This window comes from Parasteatoda tepidariorum, chromosome 9 (genome assembly GCF_982258835.1).
Source record: "Parasteatoda tepidariorum strain Cologne lab strain chromosome 9, Ptep-v5.0, whole genome shotgun sequence".
Lineage (NCBI taxonomy): Eukaryota > Metazoa > Arthropoda > Arachnida > Araneae > Theridiidae > Parasteatoda > Parasteatoda tepidariorum.
This window is the reverse complement of record NC_141763.1, coordinates 94,436,365-94,463,727: the sequence shown is the minus strand read 5'-3', so window position 1 is coordinate 94,463,727 and position 27,363 is coordinate 94,436,365. Positions and strand designations below refer to the sequence as shown.

General features: G+C 28.2%; 1 protein-coding gene across 4 annotated transcripts in view; it reads right to left on the bottom strand.

Moving 5' to 3' along the window:
* LOC107448809 (WD repeat-containing protein 47) overlaps positions 1-27,363 on the bottom strand; it is a 78,009-nt gene that overhangs the window by 19,578 nt on the left and 31,068 nt on the right. The window contains exon 1 of one of the 4 annotated variants that reach the window (XM_043047813.3): positions 20,747-20,918. The exons of 2 other annotated variants lie outside the window; for them this stretch is intronic. In XM_043047813.3, coding sequence (XP_042903747.1) covers positions 20,747-20,776 — 30 coding nt within the window. In that variant the 5' untranslated portion in view covers positions 20,777-20,918. Of the gene's footprint in view, positions 1-13,662; positions 13,969-20,746; positions 20,919-27,363 lie in introns of those variants that run through there. One more of the 4 variants, XM_043047810.3, reaches the window with a different exon arrangement.

Sequence of the window (27,363 nt, the reverse complement as noted above, 5' to 3'; positions counted from 1 at the left end):
TGAATTGAACAACCTGATAATGCTCACTCTGGTTATTGTTATCTGGTTGCTCACTACGTGCTCTTGCGCGCCGAATCCAATCAATTAAAAATGAAAACTGTTGCCAGCGCGAGAAAAGAAATATTATCGGTTTTATTGATACATACATACGTACGTATTAGCGTTTTATATAATAAGAAGATAGTCTTGAAATCAGGTCTTATGACAGACTGTTGGTTTTTCGGGCCTAAAGTATCGTGTCTATTCAAGTTCTGAACTTTTTTTTGTACCAGCTGAAAAAGCTAAATTATGTTTTTTGTTAAAATGAAAACGAATAAGAATTGTGAACAAACGTTGAGAACAGTTATGTGAGAAATATATTTCTTTTTTGTAGAGCTAAATTATGGTTTTTGTAGAAATGAAAACGAACAGGAATTGTAATGAATATTGAAAACAGTTATCAGGGAAATATATCTCTTTATTGCTGAGCTAAATTACGGTTTTCATTGAAATGAAAACGAAAGATAATTGTAAAAAACGTTGAGAATAATTATCTGTGAAATTTATTTCTATATTGTAGAGCTAAATTATGGTTTTCGTGGAAATGAAGACGAATAAGAATTGTAATAAACGTTGAGAATAGTTATCAGGGAAATATATTTCTCTTTATTGTTGAGCGAAATTATGGTTTTCGATGAAATGAAGACGAATAAGAATTGAGCTAAATTAAGATTTACGGTTTTCGTGAAAATGAAAACGAATAAGAATTGTAACAAGGCAGAGAATATTTATAAGGGAAATATATTTCTTTATTAATGAGCTAAATTATGATTTGAATTTAAAAGAAAACGAACAAGATTTGTAATAAACGTTGAGAATAGTGATCAGGGAAATATATGTTTTTATTGTTGAATATGGTTATTTCGATTTGAATTTTAAAAAAAATCGTTGGAAAATACTTATGTAATTTTGTAAGAGCCCTTTTAGTAATTTAATTGTTTTCAGAATGTATTTTTAAATGCTCAATTTTCTTTTTCACGTGCATTTAACTCAATTACCTTCATAAAAATAAACAAAATAATAAATAAGGGGGATTAACTAAGGAAAATATCCCGATTTTCGAAACGCTAGTGATACATCCACGGAATATTAGGGTTCCGCAAAACACCGCTTGGGAACCACCGGTTTAAATAACTTTAACTAACGTTTAAAAAGAAAAAAAAATGTTAAAAAATGAATGGTACAATAGTGGGAAGTTAGGGTATTATTCTGTTTTAAGAAAGGCCAATTCTAAATGAAGATAATTATTCTTCTATTATGATGTGAACTATGAAGTTTATCGACACAGTCCTTCAACTTTCTTTCACTGATGCATTCACACTGAATAGCGTTGCGCACCACTGACCATTGGTCTTTACGCAAAATGGCATTCAGTGCAATAATGGGAGAAAAATTACCTACAAAAAACACCGTAACTAAAGAGAGATTATCAGATGAGAGACGGTTGCGCTTTGTTCACTAATGATCTTTTTAAGCAAAAACAATTTGTAAACAGTAAAAATATATCACTGACTTTCTTAGAAGAATATATTTTAGGAAATTTTAATCTCGATCTAGAGTTCAAATCTTGAAGAATGTCTTACAATAATTCCCGTTCATCTTTATCGTTTGATTTTGAATTACACAAAACATTCTTCCTTAAGTAATAATGTCTGAAATCATGGGAAATTTTTTATTAAAATATACTTTTAAAGATAACTTCAAATGGGGTTTAATAGACAATCACGTGAAATTTAACATCAAAGAATTTTTAAAGAATAAAATTAAAAAGTGCTAAAGGGGCCGTATAAATGTGAAAAATATTATATTTTCTATTTTAACAATTTATCGTTATGAAATACAACATAAAACACCGGTATCTTTTTCCGTGTTAAGGGTAAAAATCTTCCAAACACGGCTCAATTTCAAGCAATAACTTTTCAAATTTGCACATGTTGCAGTTATTTAGTTCTAACAGTTATTGTTGCATTTATTTAGATCTAAGAGAAACAGTTATTCATCATTGTAATTTCTTCAATTTGTAAAATCAATTATTGATAAATTCCTGAATATGAATGAATTTTTTTTTCTTATACTACTTTTTAAAAATTTTATATTCTAGTACAGTGATTCTCAACCTTTTTTTTGTTGCGGCACACTTATAACGATTTCGAAATTTGACGGCACACAATGAAAAAAATTTGTTTAAAAGTTGTTTACTTACCTATAATACACTGTGTTAAATAGTTTGTGATAATAATTTTGAATGTGAAATAAAATATGTACTACAAAAGCACATTTATTAAGGGATTAATTATTTCTTTCGACTAATTTTTTATTAGTTAGTAACAGTTTTTTTTGCTAGTTATTAATTGTTAGCTTGTTTTCCATAGTTATTAACTTTTAGTTTTTTTACATTAATTATTATTTTTTGTGATTTCTTGTTAGTTAGTTTTTTGTTAATTATTAATTCTTAGCTTTTTTTTTGCTAGTTATCCTTTGTTAATTTGTTTTTATAATTATCAATTGCATAGCTTACTTTAATGATTAGCTTTTATTTTCGCTTGGAAGTTAGTATTTAGCTTGTAATTAAGCTTGTAATTAGCTTGTAATTAGCATGTAATTAATTGCCTTTGTTAATTAATAATTTTAATAGTCATTAAATTTCCTACTAATTTCAACATTTTTTAAAATTTTGTGTCAAAGACAATTTAAACACTTCCTTCTTATTTTAAGATTGTCAGAGACAAGACAATCGACCACAAAGAGATGTTCACGCGGTTAAAGCGTAGAAAAATTATAAAAAGTAGGTATATATATAATATTATATATCTATACACTTTTCTTTAGTTTAAACTTTACTTATAATAAAAAAAGCATTATAATTTTTATTGTATCAGTTCTAATATTTGGCGGCACATTTTAAGAATTCGGCGGCCCACAAAAGTGCCGCGGCACAGTGGTTGAGAATCACTGTTCTAGTACAAATGTAATTCCGATAATCTAATGTTATATACATTCTAAAGTAACTATTAGACAGTTTTTTATAGCTAAAAATACTATAATATATTTTTGCTTGTAATTATAGATAGCGTCTGAAAATAATTATGTATCAGGAACACCGGTGTCCCATCTGCGACAAAAGGTTATATGCTTATATAGGTTATATGCTGCTATTATTATATTATATGCTATTATAAAGGTTATATGCAACTATTAATATTCACGCTGCTCCTAATAAGTAAAAATGGTTAATTTCAATCATTAAAATTAATTAACAATAAGGTTAATTGGTGATTATTAACATCTGAATTTCAAACAAGAAAAATTTTTTTTAACTTCAAACAGTAGACAATGAAATAAATAAACAATGAAAAGAATTTGAACAAAAAAAATTTTTTGTACACTACTTCAATGAGAGGTAAATGTTATCCATTCATAACTGCCCATTTAAAAATTTGGTCATTATAAATTTTTATGAGACTATTTGCCTATAAAGATCGCGAGACGTTCCATACTTGTTACATGTTCCAAACTATCAGTATGTCAATCAAAGATAGCGCCAAAAAACGTTTAAAAAGTTAAATGCTAGCGTGACAATAGCTTTCTTAAAATAAAAAATATTTTTTTTTTAAAGAAAACTAAAACAAAATGCCACAAAATAGTTACTTGAATTCAAAGGAGGACTTACAGATAGTTAGAAAAAATAATATTTTACTTTATTATTGACGTTGAAAAGTCTAATTATTTTTGAGTTAACGACTATCAATGTTTATTTACATTCATTCATGTTATTTACATACATACACACGTCCTTCACACGTCACATATACACACGTCATTCACAACTTCGTTATTCGACACAACTCACAATTAGTTTCAAGTACTCAATTGGGTACTTGCAACTCGGGAAGAAGACGTTCACTGACACACACACGTGATCTATGATCTCAGCTCCAGCTGATTGTTTATAGACAAGATGGCGTATCAAAGCCGTTAAAATGCTAATTAATGTGAAGTTAATTAAATAAAACACCGTATCGGCACATTGAATTTGTTAAAATATAACTTTTTCTCGTCTACGTCTTTTACTTAAAATAGATTTATTCTTTTTTTTATGCATCTTATTTTATCTTTGATACTTTTTTTTGCTTTTTGTACCTCGCAAGTTCGATGCATAATCAGTTTGTTTATGTTTAACATGGCTTCGTGCCTGTCTTTGTGTTAAGTAAGAAATGTATACTAAAATAATCGAAATCTTTGTGAAAGAATCTTTATGAAGGAATATAGAAAGTGTCACTTTGGAGAATTGATACTTGACGCGCTTGTCTTACTCGAAATAGAATGGAAAGAACAGTTTCTACTTTAAACCAATGCCACTTTTCAACAACCACTCAGGATCTAGATACCCACACAACGTCACTTGCAAGTATCCCATTGAAACATTGTCATTGCCATCAACAAGAAATAAATCCAGCCTTTTTGCGAGGTTATTAGAGATTATTATTAGAGATGTTACTAAAAGATCTTATTTAAAGTGACTAAAAAGGCTTTAAAAACCAGCCTTTAACACTCAAGGAAGATCATGAACAGTAAATAATATTTCTACACCTCTTTTTCACAAGTCATAAATTCAGTATCAAAAAATACAGAGATGGTTAGCTAATGACGCTCTAATCGCCGATAGAAAAGCAATTTAGTTGTTATGCATGGCGTGCAGCGAATCTTTCTTACGGGCTCGCATTCTGTCTCTAAATGTAATATCACCTTTCACGAGATTGCACGATTAAACATGCATTTCTGGTAAAAGAAACAGAAGTGTCAGAAATAACACGTATTGGGTGTCAATCAATTTGGGTGCGAGGTTATAATTAATGGTCACGCTGTTATGATTTCTGATCGACAGAGACAGTAAAAGTTTGTAGGTTTAAATACCATACCCTAGATTTAGTAATAATTCCCAAAAGCAGCTTAAGTAGTTTAGGAGAGATTAATAATGTAAGTTAATTAAAGTAGATAATGAATGCGGAAAACTACTGCCTTTTTTTACACAAATTTTCATGCAATGATTATGAAATCTAGTTATGAACTAACTTGCGTTTAATGCATGGTTAAATTTTAGCTTAACTAAAAGAGAAGAATGGAAAAATCTGACAACGAAAAACAAATTTTTGATTTATTATAATAGATTAAAAATGAAAAAGACAGTGCAGTTATATGATAATAGATCAAAAATGAAAAAGACAGTACAGTTGTATGATAATAGATAAAAAATGAAAAAGACAGTACAGTTATATGATAATAGATTAAAAATTTGAACGACAGTGCAGTTATATGATAATAGATTAAAAATGAAAACGACAGTGCAGTTATATGATAATAGATTAAAAATGAAAAAGACAGTGCATTTATATGTTATTAGATTAAAAATGAAAAAGACAGTGCAGTTATACCATAATAAATTAGTTTGGAAAAGAAGACTCAGTAGTTTTATAGCATACTGATGTTTAAAAAAAAGCAACAGCTATTTTTACAAAATGCTAGTAAGACACAAGAGAGTTTATAAAGAATAGGTAGTAAGAATTAGATAAATATCCAAAATAAAATACCGAAAAATAGATTAGTGGTAAAAAGAAGAAGCTATACTTAATAGAATAAATCAGTAGCAAAAAAGGACACCGACTTTAATTATAATTTATGGAAAACATAGTAGTCATTATAATAGATTATTTGTGAAAAGAAGACGCAGTAGCTATTAACCCTTTGACGGAGAACTTTTATTAAAAGTATTTTTCATACTGTTTTTATTAATATGTATTAATTTGGGTCAAAATTGATGAGAGATATTATATTTAGCATTTTAATAATTTATGGTTATGAAATGCAGTATAAAGCACCGGAGTCTTTTTCTGTGTTGAAGGTAAAATCTTCATTTACACGCCTCATTTCCAAACAATAGTTTTTCAACTTGCAATTATTCAGATCTAAGGGAAACAGTTATTCATAATTAAAATTTCCTTACTTCACAAAATCAATAATTGATAAATTTTTGAATATGAATTAAAAAAAAATTTAATTACTTTTTTGGATTTTACATTTTAGTAAAAATATAATTTCGATAATCTAACAGATTTTTTTAGTAAATATTTTTTGGTATATATTTGGAAAAAATATATTTTGTCATGTATATTTTTATTTGGGACACCGTTGCCTCATCAAAGTCAAAGAGTTAATACTACTATTTTTATCTACTTAAGAAGATAATAATATATATTTTCTACATTATCTATTTCTTATCTACATAAGAAGAAACAAATGGAATTCTTGCAATAAAAAAAAATCACGGCAGTTATTGTACTACAGAATAATGGATAAAACAAGAGATAGTAATTACACCAGTAGTAATAAAAGCCCCCAAGTAATTATTAAAAACTGTTAATAGTAACTGTTAATAACAAATGTTATTAAAAGTAGTTATTAAGTTATAATAATATAATAATTTGTTAGTAAAAAATAAGACACGATATTTGTTATAGTAGGTTAGTAGCAAAAGACTATAACAATTTTTAAAACAAGATAATAAGATAATAAGCTAATCCAAAAAGATAATAAGATAATATTTTAGAAACTAAGAAGTGAAAAAAAAAGTAAAAAATTCACCAGTTATTATAACAAATTGTTATTAAAAGATAATTACGAAAGAGTTGATTATAAAATTATTTAGAAATAAGAATTTGAATTCGAATATTTAAGAGGTTTCTAGCTTGCTTTTACAATTGGCTTCAACTAATAATATTTTTTTAAACAGTTACTGAACTATGGTTTTTATTTTAAGTCTAGCTTTTTCCAAAGTCAAAAATTTCATAAAACAATTTATTTGACTTTTTAGACAAATTCAAAGAAAAAATAAATGGTACATAAAATTCATGCATACACTGTAAAAAATTCCAAATCAAATTGCGGTAAAAAGTACCGGTACCCTAAGTGCCGGTATTTGGTATAACTTAGTACAACAAAAAATGTTTGTTGAATACCGAATCATGCAAAAAATTTTGAATTTATTATTTAAAGCAATAGAATTTTTGTTCGAAATTTATAATTAAATCTTTTAAATTTAGCCTTTTAAAAAGCAAATATTTAAGTTTTTGAGTAAACACTGTAAAAAAAAATTAGAATCAAATTGTAAAATCCATTTCATCTTAATCAATCAACCAAGAATCAATCGTAAAATCCATTCTTACCGGAACATGTTGCGGAACAAATAATCTGATATACGGTTACTGTAAAAATGACGGTAATAACCAGATTTTATGGAAAAATTGATTTTAAGGTTGATGCACAAAAAGTGTCGGCACTATACCGTAATTTGATCAGGAATTTTTTACACTGTAGTTGATGCTAAAAAATGTAAACATTTTAATGGACATAAAATTTTTAATGATATAGTAATTTTTTTCCTTCATGAAATTCTACCTAATGAATTTCGATCTGCGATAAAACTTTGATTTGTTTTTATGTATTGTTAACAACGAAAAACGAGTTTTTTTTCTTCTCAATCACAAAATGAGCTATTTAGAAAAACAAACAACAAAAAAATCGTAAATTAGTATGACACGTCCTTTAGTTTTTGAAAGCGATTTTCTATAAAAACAATAGCTCCATTCATCATATACTCCTCCTTTAACAATCTCTTAAGCATTGCATGAAAGACATTTAATTCTACAACTACTATTTATTACAAAAACTGAACAATTTACGTCCAAGAATTTTTCCCACAATATCTACGACCAATTTAGGAAGAGAGATGCCTCTTTTTGTTCTTGTAGCAAGTATTATTCATTTTGTCAGTCACTAAACGGTGTTAAACACTTTACTTCCGTATATTTAAATTTCTATAGTCTCACAGAAAAACACGCTTTCGATTTCTTTTCGGAGAACAAATAATAATAAATAAAATACCGATAAAAATAATAATTTGTTAGACAGTTTTTTTATAGGAAAGTAGCGGTGGAAAAAAATTAACTGTTGGCATAAATATTTAAATCTGAATTGTATAGAAACTTAATTTTAAAAAATCACAGAAAATATTTCAACATATTTCTTCATAAAGGATTATTATAAGTTGTAAACAAGAAGATATTAAAGAAGCGGTTCCCAATTATTATCCGTTATGGAACCTTAAATGATTGCATTTTTTTCAACGGTACCTCGACTTTATATATAATACGGTATATAAGAAATATAAAATAAAATATATCAATATGTCAATAAAAGAATAATTTTTATGAAACCATTTGAAACTCGCATGGGAAAATATTATTAAATTTTTTTATAAATGCAAGTTCTTTTTCAAGTCATATGTTATTTAAAAATGCAATATAATTTTAAACAAAAAATTTTCCTTTTTTTTTCATTGGCTTTCTCTTTAAATAATTTCATAACGACAACTGAAATAATCAATAAATAATAGATTACTATCAATCATCAATAGATAATTTAATAAATAACAGAATCAATAATATTACTGTGAAGTAAGCATAAGTCCTAATTCTCGGAACCACTTTTAACTTTCCACGTAACATCATTTGGAAACCGCTGCATTAAAGTTTTACTGAAATTGTGGGGACTGTTACACACGCAGAATAAATAAGTTAATGAAGAAATAAATAAAAAATAAAATATAAAAATAAATACATTAAGTGAGGTGCTCAGTTTCAAAATTAATAACAAAATAATTTTTAGAGAAAGCTTTAGAAATAACATAATTTTTTCAAAAAATAACCGTGAGTTTTGTGATTGTTTTAAAATAATTTTTTTTCCTTTCAGATACAGTGGAGCATCGTTCATACGACGCCGAAGGGACCACCGAAAAACGTCGTATAAACGATAACGTCGTATAATAGATTTTTACTTCTAAAACTGAAACTAACTCCGTTTTCAGTTAATTTTAATGTTTAACGTGTTGATTTACATAAATTTCTAAATTAGACAAAGTAAAACAAACAAATAACCAAAGAAGAAAAATTGCAGTGAGCAATTTGAATGTATGTTACCTTTAATTATATGTTCTTGCTATTAGTCTCTACAATGCTTTGAATAGCGAGTTGAACTTATTGCTCTCTATGGTGCAATTTTAGATTTCTAATCACGACCAAATCTAATGGCTGAAGCGCACTTGTGCAATTTGCAGGAAAAAAGAGAGCTTTTACATTTTCCAAAATAATTAGTATCGATGGGTGCGCTGGACATTGGTCTATGAATAGCAAAATTTTTCGTTTTTGTCTCTTGTCTAGTCTACATTGTCTAGCTTTTACACTGTCTAGTTTTTTCTGTCATCTAGTAAAAATTACGGTCGTCATCCAAGCATTCTTGTTGGCACCCTTTTCTGTATCATTCATGTTGGCAAATTCCGCCCTTTTTTAAAATACACAAGAAAAAATAAAAAATTAAATAAACGTGAACAAAATCTAAAAACCGACGTATAACCGATTCTGTGCGTCGTATAAACGATATATTTTTAAATTAAAATGAATAGGAATGATTTGGGACCACACTAAAACGTCGTATAAATGTAAACGTCGTATAAGTGATCGTCGTATAAACGATGCTCCACTGTATTTTGTTTCTTGAGAAAAATAAAAAATATTATTTCGAGTTGAGCTAGTTTTATTATTAATTAAGGGACGTGCGTCTATTTTGATAAAAGATTTTTATCACATTTGTAAATAAGTAAAACAATTTTTGTTAATTTCGCAGTATTCTGACACAATTTTAGTGAGAAAAAATTGTAAAAACACTCCAACGCACTAATTTATTTTCCCATGAATCTTTAAAATATTTAGAATGAATGTGCTAAAATTTCTAGTTTAAAACAACATTTCTTAGTGTAATAATGTTAGGAATTTCAGCCTGACCGGAAGGCGCTTTAATCATGTATAATAATAATGAACATGCATCACTTGTGTGGTAGGTAACGGATTGGAATAAAAGGCTAATAGGATAGCCATCATATTTGTTTATTTTCAGTGTTTTGCATTATTAAAGTTGATTGTTATTAAATATGACCTTTATATTCATTGCAACAATCTATTCTGAATCATTCTGCAATAAATGAAATCTCTGAATAATTATTTACGGCATTTCCCTTCTGAACAAACCATTAATTATTTAAATAAAAATATTTTTGTACTTAAATAAATACATGTTAATACAACTAAAATTTTATTTAAAAAAGTAAGCATCAATAATTATTTTACATTCTTATTAATAATTATTGAAAAGTTACTTTATTATGTTCCACAAAAAATTTTTAACACACGATTTACTTCTGAAATTCTACAGACTTAACTCGACTACTAAAGATAAGGTATATAATACAAATTTCAATAAATTACAAATTTAAAATACAAAAAGTAAAATACAAATTTCAGTAAATTTCGAAATCTTTTCCTGGAGTTATATTTTTTAAGAAAGATATCTACTTCATTTAAAGATATCAAACGGTAATAAGAATAATTTAAGAAAATGGTGTCGGAAAGTAATTTTTTTTTCTTTAAAAATTTATATCCTATTATGCATGTCGATTATTTCTATTATTTTATCTTTATCTGTTTCAATTTTCATAAATATTCATCAAAATTTTATTTTTTTTAAAATTAATACTTTAAGTTTATTAGAAGCATTTTAAAATTTCAAAGGAGGGTTTATTACATTAATTAACATACAGCTCAAATGGTTATCTAAATAATGGTTATTATATTAAATGCGTTCTCTTTTAAGGCTTTAAGTGCTATTAAGAGAAAAAAAAGTTTTTTTGTGGATGAAGTTTTTTAAAAGTGAAATTAGAAGTTAATCTGAATATTGGTCAGTGAAATAATTTTTTATTTTCTAATTTTAAGGAGATTAATTTTCTGATTTTAAGGATTTTTTTTTTTATTTTCTAATTATTTTCTCAATTTAATGGAGTTCAGAGTAAAGAAACTTCACTATGACGTCACAGCAACATATTTTCCGACACTAACAATTTACGCTTAAACCCTTTGACGAAGAATTTTTATTAAATGTATTTTTCATTTTTTTTTTATTATTTGGTACTTATTTAGGTCAAAATAAGGGGAAAATATTATATTTAGTATTTTAACAATTTGTGCTTATTAAATATGGAAAAAAACACCAGTATCTTTTTTTGCGCTAAAGGAAAAACTTTTCCGTACACGGCTCACTTCCGAACAATAATATTTTCAAATGTTTTTTTAATTGCAGTTATTTAGATCTAAGAGAAACAGTTATTATTTACAAAATCAATGATTGATAAACAATGAAAAAAAAAAGTTTTTTTTTTCAAACTACTTTTTTTCGGATTTAACATATTAATACAAATATAATTCCGATAATCTAACAGACATTTTTACTAACTATTAGATTAATTTTTATAATAAAAAAGCGACAAAATATTTTTTTGCTTGAAATAAGGGCGCCAGAAAACAAAATATATATAAAACAGATACCGGTTTTCCCATCTGCGTCAAAAGGTAAATTACATTTAAAAACTTTACATTTTAAGGTCACAATAAAAAAATTTTTTACTTCACTTTAGCGCCTTTTTATTTATTTCTGTTTAATCTAGAAACAGAGAAAATAAAAATTTACATTGATAATTTAATGAAAAATATTCATGTACACTAACTATTAGCAACCCCACTTATCCGTATGTTATTGTACTGATCGTAAGACTCGGCTCTTAGTAGATCACCCAAATCAAGCATCACGCAGCGGTCAGTGAGAGGTGACGACTTTGAGCAAACTGCGAAGGGACAAAGGGTGTTCTGCATTCGTAAAGTGCTCGACCTTGCATGCAGGTCGTTGTTCTATCAAAACGGGAGAACCATCCCCTCCGCAGAGGATATCGAAATTGCCATGGCATTTCATCAGATCGCTTTAAGGAAGTTTCCCAGACCGTCGCCAAAAGCTCACTGTACAACTCTAGTGCGACGTAAAAAAGTTCTACTACTATTTCCATGAGTACGATATTATAAATACGGTCGGGCACATACATATGCACAACTATTATATTGAATATAGAAATAAATTGAAGAAAAAGAAAATTAGATAAGTAAAAATAAATTCAATCAAATCCTATTTTACTTTAGGTGAAAAAACAAAACGTATTTTGTGTCCTTAAAAGAAACTATCAAACATTTTGAAAAATTAAAATGAAATATATAATTAAACAGTTTAAAAGAATATTATAATTAAAATTAACAAAATAAAACGGTACTTTATTCAATTTACTAGTAATATAGCTTAATTCTGCAGCGGGGAGTTGTATAAGTTAGGTCAAAAAGCGTTGCCATTTCTACACTGTAAAAAATTCCATGAAAAGTAGTTTGCCCCATTTTTATAGAGGTGAACTGAAAATTTTGCGGTTGCATGTAAACACATTTTTTATTTACTTTTCTTAGTTGTAGTTTATTTATTTATTGTGTGTTTGTTTATTGACATCACATCTTTTCATGGGCATTAAAATCAATTGAATGACATCATTGCAAAAACATATCATTTGAAAAATAAGTACATTTTTAGTAATACATATATCCGCACTAATTCTTCCACACAATTGCTATTTTGTCAATTTTATATAATATTTCGTACCATAACTAGAGTTTGGTACTTAAAAATGTATTTGTAACAGCTTCATATTTGAGAATGTACTTGTAATAACTTTCTTTATATTTTAGACTATATATACATTTAATATTTATTAAGTGATTCTAAAAACAGACAGTGAAAACGGGCTTCTTTGCCGATATATTTTTAAAAATGATATTCAAAATAAAAATGGCAATAAAAAATTTCATTTTTAAAATCTGTAAGATATTTTGAAAACAGAATAGTCATCAAAAACAATTTACTTACTTTAATAATGATTAATCAATCTATCCCGTGTTATGTGGCTCTAGAAACATATCATTAAAATATTTTATTATTCCTCAACAATAAATGTTTGTAAAGAATCATCTAAAATAAAATTTTGAAGACAATTAATTTGATTTCTAGTGGATACATTCATGCACACGCAGCGACTACATTATTAAAATTTTACAACTGTATTTAAATAATTAAAGGTTATTTTTCATAGATTCACCACTTATTCTCTTTTTTTGTAATTTTGAGAACGGATAACGGAGAGAAAACGATTTTTTAACTCACATATTTTTAATAAAGTAATTAAAAACAAAATTGGTGTAAAAATGCATATTTTTAAAACAAGTTACACATTTTGTACAGAAATTGAGAATCAAAACAATTTTAATACATAAATTACAATTTACCCATTTACTCTATAACTAGTGATTTTACGAATGGAAAAGGAAGAAAAAAAATTTAAGTTTATTTTATTTATCGTTTGATTTTATGATTTTAGTTCAAAAAGAATTATCGTTTGAAAGAGCTACCTATGAAAAACTAAGATTTATCACTTGAAAAAAAATTCTAACAATAAATTTTTAATTCAAAATAAAACTTTGAAAAATAATTAATAATTCTAAGATACATCACACAAGAGACATCGACTAAATCATCTAATTTAATAGAGCTCTGCATTCAAATAATTTAAAAAGAACATTACCTAAAATGGTGACTTACTCTCTTTTTGCTGATTTTCGGAGCAGACGATGCTCTTTGTAGTTTATCATGAGATCCCTTTTTGACATCATGCATGGGGCATGGTTTATGTGGACTCGGTAGTGTACTGGCCACGGTCGGCATGGGCCTAATCCAAAAATTTGGCAACTGTTGTGCCTGGGGGGAGTGGTGGGGCCACATGTAGTAAGAGGGCTGTCCACAACAAGGCACGAACATTTTTTTGTTCTCTTCTCTGCCGAGAAAGAGAGAGAGAGTGAGTGTGTGGAAGATGGAAAGGGGCCACTAGGCATTAAACGTCACGCCTCTGTGATCGTTCGTGTTAAACAGGACGCAAACGCGCGGAAGCATCTCGCCTCTCGCTTTTACTTATTGCCATTGTTTTATTTGTCGATCTTGATCTGTTAAAAAGAGAAAAAGAAATTTACTACTAAAAGGGGGACGGATCGGGATTATTTATTTAGCACATTTTCGTTTTCGAATTGAGACAAACACCTGTAGGATATAAAGGCGTAAAACTTTTTTTTTAACCATTTAAAAACTGCATGATGTTATACACAAACTAGATATTAAAATTAAAGATAAAATTTTTAAAGATAAATTGCATATTATACAAGAGAGGGTAAACTAAAAAATTATACAAGTTATGTATACTAAACGTAATAAAAAAGTTTTAAAAAGTAGAAATCATCGGAAAAAACATGAGAGTGCTTTTTAACTGTTACCTCCACAAGATATTTTTTCGCCCCCCCCCCAAAGAAAAGTCGATAAGACACTCACATAATAATGTCATAATAAAATAGGATAGGACACATAATTCTAAGATGCATAGTAAAACAAATAAACTAGAGATTAAACGATCATATAATAATGATGCAATAAAAAGGCAGGGACAGGGAAGGATTTAACTAAACTACTTAGGAATTTAGTAACTACTTTAAGAAGACGAACTTTGAAATTAATTGACACCCATGTTCAAAATGGTTTTGAATAAGAAATTGGCTTACATTAAATATAAGAGAATAATTAAGAAATATTCATTCATGTTTACACGAGCCAGTTTTTTTTTTAATTCCAAAACATGTTTTTCGAATTTGTTCATTTAACCTTCAACTTTTTGTGCATTTTTTTCGACAGCGAATATCTAATTTAAGAAATGCAAAATTATCAAATGCTCGCAATTTCTTAATCCTCAAACGTTCTTTTATCTCCTCAAGAAATTAAGTACATCGAATATACGTCCACTTCACGAGTGTGCATTCGCATGTGAAAGTATGACCAAAGTGATAAATTATCGATTTTTCGCAAAGGTTAGTTAAATATTAGTTAAACGTGATTCGAAATACGTCATTTCTGTTAACGCTCAGATGTAGTCACATTCATTTCATTGCATCCATTGAGGAATCGGCGAAGATTATAACCCTTCAAATTAGAAAAATTAGTTGCATTAGAACCGTTGTTTCTTTTCTAAACTAACGTTAAAGATAGTTGCTAGGAATCGCTACAAACTACTGTTTTTTTTTTATCATTGCGCTTTTCACTACACTATTTTGTTTAAAAAAGTAGCATACTACACTATTCACTACGAAAAAAAGTAGCTACTACCGTAGTTTCACTGCTTGTAGTGCTCTACTACAAACCGCTGCTTATATCCACTTTTTATTCTCACATTAATCTGTATGCTTGAAACTAAATTTACCAAGGTTTAATAAAATAAAAACTCTGTGAAAAACTGAATACGTGCTTGCATGAACGTGTGGTAATAAGTATTATAATTTTGAAAACCAGAATTTCCAGTAACCGTTACCATATGAACGGAAAAATTACCAAATGAATGATTTAAGTATCGTATATTTTAATTTTATTAATCAGCATTATGTTTTTTTTATTATTTTTTTTTAAACCAGAAATGTCATTACAATACAGTATGGAAATTTTACCAAACTTTTTTTTCCCCGTGTTTAAATGATATTAATGACAGTTCATATATATTAAGAGAACGGTTGAGAATATAGTCTATTTTTTTCCAAAACAAATTCGAATAGTCTATTTTTTTCTAAAGAACAATTAAGTTTGTTTAATTATGTAGCAATTCATTTATATATATGTAGTAAATAATTACGTAAATACAAATGAAAAAAAATATTTTATCCACCATAAACGATTTCAAAATTAGAATATTATTAAAATTACAATATTGCATTAAGAATGTTGTGGATTGTTCGACTATTCTTTCTCGTCTGGAGCATTAATGAGAGTTATCGAGAAAAGTTAGGAAATTTTACTAATGGCCAGTTGAGGAGCTCGGGTGATAGAGCGTTCGCCTTCCAATAACGTGAACCGGGTTCGAATCCCAGAGATGGCGGGTCGATACGAATTCAGCACCGGACTCGCACCGGCCAGAGTGCTGACGTAAAATATCCTCAATGGTAGACGGATCATGAGTTAAAGTCCCCTCGCCGCAATGCTAGACGAGGGAGGTTATCATGGCTTTTCTCTCTGTTAAGCGGAAATGTGGCTTAGTTCCATCAAAAAAATCCTTCACGAAGACAAATTTCTCCCTATATTTGATCCAGGAATTCTTTTGTCTTCTGGATCGGGTTCAAAATTACAAGGCTACGGAGTTTAATAAAATAATATAATGGTCAGTTGTAGCGTGAAAATCCAAGACCAGGAAATGTCTCATTCAGAAATTTAATCAAATCATATTCTGAATGGGATGTCGCATCGTCCTATTGAATCCACATGTTGTCCAATATAAATGTTAAAACACTCGAGCATTGGACAGCAAATGTGCTCAGCTTCCCCAATTTAATCCAGTCACCTTAAATTTTTCAATAACTCTCTTCACAGTTGACAAAGTTAAATCAATTACCCCGACTACTGCACGAAATTTGCGAACTGTAACGGCAAAGCTTTCAATATTTTGGAAATATTGTTCAACAATCAAAACGAGGTGTATTTTTACAAACTCAATACTGTTTAACGATTAGCCATACTGTTTAACGATGGCTGGTCAATACGAATTGGCTCTCAGTTCACCACAGTGCTGGCGTAACATATCCTCAGTGGTAGACGGATCATGAGTTTAAGTCCTCTTGCCATCAGAACAACCTTGGGAGGTTCTCGTGGTTTTCCTCCTCATAATGTAACGCAAACGCGGGTGAGTTCCACCAAAAAGTCCTTCCCTGGTCTTCTGGATTGGGTTCAAAATTACAGGGCTATGGATTTGGTCGTAGTAAATTTAAAATTGGGTCGGGTGTTCAACGACGATTTTAAAATGAAATGTTTTAAGAAAAAGCTGTCAAACTATGTTTTTTTTTTGTTGTTGCCAACACTAAATATTAATTTACTATTTACTTCAAAATTTGCGTAATTTTTTGTACACCCATTATTAACTTGACTATTATTGATTATGCATTTATAATTTGCATAATAATTAATTGTTGTGATTATAACCTGGTGAGAAGTAAACTTAAAATATTTTTGGACGGTTAAAAGTTTAATAAATACCGTAAATTTTGGAGCCCCCATTATTAACTCGACTATTATTGATTATGAATTTATAATTTGTATAACAATTAATTGTTGCGATTATAACCTGGTGAGAAATAAACCTAAAATACTTTTGGACGGTTAAAAGTTTAATAAATACCGTAAATTTTGGAGTACCCATTATTAACTCGACTATTATTGATTATGCATTTATAATTTATATAATAATTAATTGTTGTGATTATAACCTGGTGAGAAGTAAAGTTAAAATACTTTTGGAAGGTTAAAAGTTTAATAAATACCATAAATTTTGGAGTACCCATTATTAACTCGACTATTATTGATTATGCATTTATAATTTATATAATAATTAATTGTTGTGATTATAACCTGGTGAGAAGTAAACCTAAAATACTTTTGGACGGTTAAAAGTTTAATAAATACCGTAAATTTTGGAGCCCCCATTATTAACTCGACTATTATTGATTATGCATTTATAATTTGTATAACAATTAATTGTTGTGACTATGACCTGGTGAGAAGTAAACTTAAAATACTTTTGGAAGGTTAAAAGTTTAATAAATACCGTAAATTTTGGAGCCCCCATTATTAACTCGACTATTATTGATTATGAATTTATAATTTGTATAATAATTAATTGTTGCGATTATAACCTGGTGAGAAGTAAACCTAAAATACTTTTGGACGGTTAAAAGTTTAATAAATACCGTAAATTTTGGAATAACCATTATTAACTCGACTATTATTGATTATGAATTTATAATTTGTATAATAATTAATTGTTGTGATTATAACCTGGTGAGAAGTAAACCTAAAATACTTTTGGACGGTTAAAAGTTTAATAAATACCGTAAATTTTGGAATAACCATTATTAACTCGACTATTATTGATTATGCATTTATAATTTGAATAATAATTAATTGTTGTGACTATGACCTGGTGAGAAGTAAACTTAAAATACTTTTGGAAGGTTAAAAGTTTAATAAATACTGATACCGAAATCTACTATAAATGAGCTTCATTATGTCTTTCTTCATGTTAGAAAAAACATTAATTTAATTATCCATCTAGCACGAGTGAGTGAAAAAAAAACTAATTTAAAGAAGAAAAAGAAAAAAAGAACAGAACTGTGTGGATGGTCCCCCGAAAGATTTATTTAATCTTCATAGAAGAAGAGAGAGAGTTACGCTTCCTCGGGCTCATCACGAAGATTGGAAAAAAAGAAGAAAAAAAAGAAAGAAGAAATGCTCCATTTTAACTATGACAGGATTTCATCGTCTTCGATGGTTTCTCTAGCGATGCATTTTACACGCACCACAGTATCCTCTCTCTATGCTGAATTTCACTTTCACCCAACCATTCCCCATGGGTATTATGATTATTGTCCTTCATCCACAATAATAAGATCAGTGGCGTACACACAACTACTCCGCCCCTGTCCTCGCAATATTAACTCTTTTGACACGGATTTCATTTTTCTTCTTCTTTATTTTGCTACGTTTTGATGCATGGGTAATACAATTAAATTTTAGAAGTTAATTTTGTATTTCAGTATCGCTTGATGTATGTGTTACTGTAAAAGTTGAGGTCTCGTAAATCATAGGTTTTACAGGTAACAGGTAATTTACGGCTATTAATGTTAAATTATGTAGCCTTGTAATTTTGAACCCAATCCAGAAGACAAGGGAACTCTTAGATCAAGTATTGGGAAAAATTTTGCCTTCGTGGAGGACTCTTTGATGAAACTAACCCGCATTTGCGTTACACTGAAAAGAAAATCACGGAAGCCTCCCAAGGTTAGCCTGACGGCAAGGGGACTCTTTCTCATGATCCTTCTAACACTGAGAATATTTTACGTCACACTGTGGTCGGTGCGAACCGTGTGCGGAATTCGCATCAGCCAGTCATCGTTGGGATTCAAACCCGGTATACCTCATTGGAAGGCGAGCGCTCTATTCCTTGAGCCACCAAGGCTCTTTTAAGGTTTTGTGTCATTGCCTGGTATACACCTGCCCTATATACCTAACACTGATACTTTCTTAAGGCTAAGTGCCTCGCAACAGAATACCCAAATCTGGTGCCTTTTTTTTTTCTTTCTTTTTTTTGTTGTTGAAGATTTTTGATTTTTAATGCAAAATAATGGCGAGTGTTGTGAGTGCAATCATTTTACAAAAAGTAAAACCACTTGTAAATAGAAGTGTGTTTTCTCAAAATTTCAGAGGATCTTTGATTTTAATTCCCAAAACCATGGGGGGGGGGATTTTTTTCGCAAAAAAAAAAGAAAGAAAACTAATTTTTAATAGTTTTGCATTAAGTACATATTCTGAAAATTTTTACAAAATCTAAAAAGGTCAAGTTTCCAACCTTGCCTGACACTTAAATGTAAAAAGTGTGGCTCTTAAATGTAAAAACGTTTAAAACTATAATAGCCTACTCATAAAAATGTCTAGCAATTTGACTTACTAAACAATTATATCAACGAAAAATAATAATCAAATTGAATACCAATTTGACAATAAAGTCGAGTAGCAGTTTTATTTAAAATGTTTAAAAACTACAAAATAATTGATAAAAAGTATGCGCATTGTAAAATGATTTGAGAAAAGACAAAGTTATTGTTACGGTGAGGAAAACTGCATAGAAAAACAAGAGTTTCAACTGTTTTTATCCTTTTAAGATTAGGGTGAATACAGTGAAAAACTGTATTCAACAAAACAGGTTTAAACCGTCAAATATATAGGAAAGTTCGGAAGAAAAAAAAACGGATATTTTTTTTTTTTTTTTTACAGTGTGAGATAATCTAAAATCTCTTAATGGTGCCGCAACTTAAAATAATTTCGGTAACTCCTGCATTACGTACTTGGCGATGCAAATTCAATAGTTCCGAACGATTACGCAAAGACGATATTTTGGGGGAGAAAATTCAATTTAGGATTTTTTTTCTTCTTCTAAGAGTGTCGGAGCTTTGATGCGCATCGTATCAGTCAATTTCCTTTAACATCTTTTTTTTCGCCCTTTTTTTTTTCTAGGTTAGGCTTAGCATAGATTTAACGCAATTTCAATCAACGAATTCAATTACGTTCTGACTATAACAGAGTTTAACCTTTTGAGTTAGAAGTTTTAATAAACATATTTTTCCTACTTTTTTATTGTTTTCTATTAATTCAAAAAAAATAAAAAAAATATTACATTTAGCATCTTAATAGGTTATGGTTATAAAATACAGCATGAAAAACCGGTGTCTTTTTTTTCTGCGTTAAATGTAAAATCTTCCAAACGCGGCTCACTTTCAAACAATAATTTTTCAAATAAACACTCATTTACAGATCTAAGAGAAACAATTACTCATCATCGAAAGTTCTTTTATTTTATAAAACCAACTATTGATAAATATGAATGAAAAAGTTTTTTTTCAAACTACAATTTTTTGGACTTCATATTTCAGTAGAAATATAATTCCGATAATCTAACAGATTTTTTAGTAACTATTAGACTGTTTTTTATGATCATAACTAATTACCACGATACCTGTATTTGTAGAAATAAAATGTACAAAACAAAATGGTTTACCTTAAAAATAGAACACGGAATTTTCGACATAATTAGGTCAATATTTTTCGCCTATGACGTGATATTTAAGTAAAGCAGTTTAAATATTTGCCCGAAAATATTATTTCAAAATTTGTTTCCTTAGACTGACATTCACCGATGACTGAGTGCTATTTTAGCGGAGGCATTTATCAATTACACACCTTTGCACAGATTTTATCAGGAATATTTTATCTTACTGTGAGGATATGATGATTCATTCTAAGCAAGCGTTTCAAAATATAAACATTGATAAAATGAAAAAAAACATGAAAACAAAAATCGAAGACTCAACAAAAGTTTCGTCGTTGCATTTAATTTCTTCACTCTTATTAGTGACGTAAAAATAACTATGAAAAAACTACTTATCTTGCATGATAAGAAATATCTTCAAAGGGATGAAATAAAAAAAATATTAATAAAAAATAATAATAAAATACAATAAGAAAAAAGTGAAAGAGTAAGTCAATTTTTCTTTTTATTCAAACCACAAATGTAAAAATATGTGTTAAATTTTCAGAATATTAATTTGATAAAGGAAAATTTTTAGATTTTAATTGTGTTAAAAACAAATTAATTTCAAAGTAAATAAAATTAACGATTTTTTATTTCATGACAATTTATATTTTTCTATCAAACTAAAACACAAATACGATAATCCATCTTTTTTTTTTGATCAGGCTCAACTTATATTTAAAGATTTTTAGAATTAAATAGGAAAGAATTGAAATTTTTACACATTTATCGGGATAAGAAAAGCATAAATGAACTTTATTACAAATGGTTTGTATATGTTGAATAATGCCACATCAAATAATAAAGGATGCACACATAAGCACACATTAACCAAGAATTTCTTCTTAAATGAAATGAAACATAATATGTATACGACAATCACTTTCAATTTTTTAGTTATCAAATTTTAAAAAAAGTCGCGTACTTAAAATTTGATTTCTCGAGAACTAATTGAGCGATTGCGATCAAATTTTGTTTATTGCAATTTAAAAGTACATTCGATGCAAAAACTTATCTGCCTTGCAATTATAAAAAAAATATCGACTATTGCTAAATAAAGTTATAAAAAATACAAATTAATCATAAAAAAATTAATTTTTGCATGAAATTACCTTGGTATAATTGTGTGCAAAATTTTATAATTCTGAGCAAATTTTTTTTTATTCGCTTAAAAAGTTAGCGAAATAAGGAAAAAAACTGACAATAAGGAGCCCAAACTCTTGATTGCTCTTCTGACCAAACTGTTCGGACTATTATGTTATTTAAAAAAAAAAGAAACCACATTGCCTTCAAAAATATGCAGATAAAAATAAAAGTCGTTAAAAGTGACTTGACGCAAAGTTGACAACAAAAAATGTAAAATAAAGGTGAGAAACAAAGCAAGAAAAACACCGCAGCCGAGAGTGAAAAATTTTTCTCACATTTATTTTCTATTTCTAGTCGGTAACTTAACGTTATAGATTTCAAATAACTTTGGCTCATAATTATTCACGTTCTGCAAGTCTTGAAAAAAGTCGCCTATTTTTTAAGAGCTTGAAACATTTAATCTTTTGTTTCCTATAATTTCAGAGCCAATGAAGTTTTTTAATCATATAATATATTTCCGGTTCAGTTTCTTGGGGTTATTTATTTAAAATTAGAACTCTATTTTCCAGATTGCAACTAGTCCCTATATTTCCAGGGTCAGAAATCCAAATCCGTCGAAAATGAAATATTCCAGAGAAAGAACGTTTTTGTGCCTCGTAACTTTAAATATCGCCTTGACAAATTAATTAAGGTATTTAATATTAGGCCCGTGAATAATTAAAATTGAATCCTAATAAGTGAAAATCCGATCATTATTCAGGGTGCACTGTTTTTTTCGCTCACTGCACAGCACAAATATTGAAGAATAAAATTCGAAATCGATAGAATTTTTCACATGACGCTAAAGGCAGTTTTTACGCGATACGACTTAATATAGATGAGAAATTTTATAACGCTTCTTCGGTTTCTAGACAAAAAGGTTAATCCGTTTGAAAACGAAAACGCGTCAAAACAGAAGAAAATAAAAAGAGAAAATGGGAAAGTAATATGCAAATCAGAATTAGGTAAGAAATTCTGGTGACATATATCACATCATTCCCTATGAGATTATAGATTAAATCTTCGAAATAGGAAGAGAATGTTTTGAAACAGAGAGATTTTATTCTGAGTCATTTTTAGGTTAAGAGCACATTTTTCTAAGATCGAAAGTGATTATTCAAGGTGATAAAAAGAAAGGTTAAGTTTAATTTTTTAATAAGAAAATTAAAGTTAAGAAAGTAATTGTAGGAAAAATTAGGTCGGTGTAATTATCACCGGTATATTGATTTTATTTTTTAAGATTATTCCAATGAATTTGTTTTTTCGTTTCTTAAATTTAGATGAAATGACTAATACTGCTTTTTTAAGTCACCATAATAACTAAATCCAATCAGATGGCTAAACTTCGAGCTCTGGTTTTTGAAATACTGTTCTGAGTTTGTTAATTTCTTATCCATAAGGTAATTTCATTTATTTTATATTTTATAACCGTCGTTGAACAGCCGACCCAATTTAGGGTTAACGACTATTAATGTTCAACTCCGCAGACTTGTAATTTTGAACCCAATCCAGAAGACAAGGGAACATCCTGGATCAAGTTTTGGGAGTAATTTATTCGTGGAGGACTTTCTGGTGGAACTGATCGGCATTTTCGTTACATTGAGAAGGAAACCACGAAAACATCCCACGGTTAGCCTGACGCAAGGGGACTCTAACCCATGATTCGTCTACCACTGAAGATATTTTACGTCAATACTGTGGTCGGTGCAAGCCAATTGCGGACGTCGTATCAACCAGCCATCGCTGTGATTTGAACCCGGTTCACTTCATTAATTACATTATAAATTTAACATTACACATTTACATTACACATTTAACATTGCACATTTCATAGCTTTAATCATCTTCAAACATCATGGTGTTTTTTTCCTAAACATACTTGCATTGAAATCCAAATCACTATACGGTAAAAAGTACGGGCACCCAGGGTGTCGGTATTTTTTACCGTAAAATCCGGAACATGTTACGGAACAAAAAAATGTGATAACCGTAATTTTTACAGTAATAAATTACGGTAAAATCACCGAATCACTCTAATTAAATAAATATTTATGTTAAATTAAAGTAGAATATTTTACAAATGATGCACCCAAAAGACGGGTAATTTATAACGGAATTTGATCCGGAATTTTTTACGGGATACTTTAAAAACCCATCAGGTATGTAAACGTAAATTATAACTGTAAATCCAATTATTACAGTTATTAAACATCAAATGCAAATGCTCTTGAATTAGCAGATGTCTTAAATTGAAAATAATTTAAGAAACTCGAATGAGATGAATGTAAAAATGTTCTTAATTTTTAACACTAATTGATTGTTGATTTAATTTGAAGAAATACCACAATATCCCCAAACTTAAAAAAGAAAAAAAAAATAACACTGTTGCAATGCACTGTAAAAGCATCAATGCATCAGTAACAACACTGCCTTTGTTTTTCTCAATATTTTTTGAAAATAAAAATGTATTTTAAATTTCAATATCATATTCAATCCTTCTTCCTTTCAGAGAAGAATAAGACGTCCCCGTTCTTTTAATTAATTTATGAAACATGTAGCGTAATATTTAATACATTTGAAGTAATTGTTTTAAGACTTACAATTTTATAGAAGTAAAAAATAAAAGGTGTAAGAAATATTTTCTGTAAAAAATACTTTATCACGTCATATTTTCTTCTATTCGCAAAGGAATGTTTTTATTATTTTTTTTAATAAAATGGTGGCAGCAGTGCTCTCTTGTAATTCATTCTCGCCCCCCCCCAAAATAATAATACGCATATTACACCTGTTTAACGAAGAAAAGGCAGTGGCGTAATTCCAATCGAAATTTTACATTATTGAATCTTTCTCACCTAAAGAACAAAAACTCGTTTTTTTTTTGGTTTTGTTTTTTACAGAACAAATGCACAACATAATTTTTTTATCCCACCTCACTTGAAGTTGTTATAAGAACTATTTCAATCCGGTTTCTTAGCATTCTTTGTTTAAATGAACTAAAATACCACATTTTTTTCCATGGATTCAGAAACCATCCTAGACACAATAATAAAGAGGTAAAAATGGCCATTAAAATTCCTTTCTTTCCTCTATTTCAAGAAAAGGCATATTTACAACTTTATAATTGAAAAAATAAAAATAAAACATCAAGTTCTTACAAAACTATTTTTCCTTATAAAGTTCAAAACGTTACCGCTTTTCATTTCTTTTAATATTATAATTTTTTTTTAGTTCAAATGTTATGAAGCTACCCATTTCAAATTAACAATAGTCAAAATATAAATAAGTATTTATTGTGACTACAAATAAATAGTTTATCGGAAGAATACCTTAAGAATAAATTAATAATGAAATATAAATATTAATTATAATTAAAATAATAATAGTCAAAATAGAAATAATAATGATCTATTTTGAATATAATTAAAGTTCTTCAAGGAAGAGATGTTTAATGAAATTTTTGAATTTAGAGAAAATAATTTCAAAATATAAAGGAAAATTGTTGTTTATAAACAAGTTTTTTCCCCATAAATTTCATCTTTTTTATGATTTTGAATTATAACAAGATAATCGAATTATAATATGACAAATAAGACAAATTAATATTATTTATTTTTACAAATAACACACATGCTTTTTGAAATATTTGGATTATAATAAGATAAATGGATTACAATATAAGATAAATAAATGATATTTATTCTTACAGATGACGCACATGTTTTCCGTGAACATGTTTGACAGAAAATGATGACATATGAGTTTTTTTTTTTTTTTTTTTAAAAAAAGAAAACATGTTTTACGCAAATAACGAAGGTAAACGAAGTATCAATTAATTGCAAATTGGGATGAATTCATTTATTATAGATAATTTTTGTGTTCTGAAATTATGTATAAAATTTATTTTCTCTATTTTGAAATAATTATTAAGTTATTATTGATCAAGAAACTACACTTTTCTTTAACTAGAATACGTCTCAAAGTTTAACTTAACACTCTGGCAAAGAGAGCATTTTATAAAATGTTACTTTTAATTCCAATAATAATGTAAAAACCGGCACTTTCGGTGCATCATCCGTAAAATTCATTTTTACAGTAAAATATTATACTGAAATTTCTTACAGTATATCATTTTTTTTTCCGTAACATGTTCCGGTAAAAATGAATTTTACGGTAAAAAGTACCTGCATCCTCGTTCTGGTACTTGTACTTTACCTGGTACTTGATATTTTAGTCCATATTTTTTCCTCAGCATGCATAACTATTACCACACCATGTGTTATATTAAGTTTCAAACAAATTAAATTATTATAAGCACTCTCTGACTTTCTGTACTGCTCTCGTTACTCCTCAGAATAAAAAATAAAAAAAAGGCCTCGATATTGACACAAAAGTAACTATAACAAATTAACCATGCCGAATTAACCCCCAGAAGGTCAAGCTACAACAACAATAAAAAAGTTTGACTGATGAATTTCCTGTTTTCGTAAGAACGTACAGCGGATATATAATGAAAGAGGAGCATAAACGCTGATGGTCTATCAAATGAATATGTTCCACAATTGCTGTGCCATTTTCTTTTTTGTCTGCATTCATTCATTCCATTCATACGAGAGGATGTCAGAATTTGGAAGAATCTATTGTCACATGCGGTAATATCATGTGTAACTTGCACGTCATGTAAATCCACAATGGAAAGAGTTCTAGAAAAAACATTTCGAAATCGAATGATAAAGCCGTATTTAAGAGTTTGGGGGAAAATATCAATTTTAAAGATCCATGCTAAAAATGAATGCGTAGATAAATGAAGATAGTTTTTATGCATGTTTCTAATAAAAGAAAGCGAAGTTATTCATGTTTCTCAAACTTAAATGTCGCATGATAAATTAAATAATGGTAGAATACACACACTCATATATATATATATATATATATATATATATATATATATATATATATATATATATATATATATATATATATATATATATATATATATATATATATATATATATATATATATATATATATATATATATATATATATATATATATATATATATATATATATATATATATATATATATATATATATATATAAAAGAAAATTAAGATAAAAATAATAAGATTTATATTTAAGTAAAAAAAAAATAATAATTTACAAAAAATTTTTAAATAAAATTTTTTAATGTTTGATTTTCTGAATAATTTTTTTAAAATATTTTATTTTAATAATTTTTCTCTCCCTCTTTTCATTATTCTTTATCATATTGTTTTCCATGTTTTCTCGATATTTTTAACTAATACAAAATACAATGCCAGATTAAAAGAAGAAAAAAAAGATCTTGAACTCAAGTACAAGGGAAACAATTTAACTAGATCACTGTTTCACTACTGTTAGAAATTTCTCGACAGAAATGGTTAAATAGAAATATATTATGTTGCTATTTTGCTATGTACAA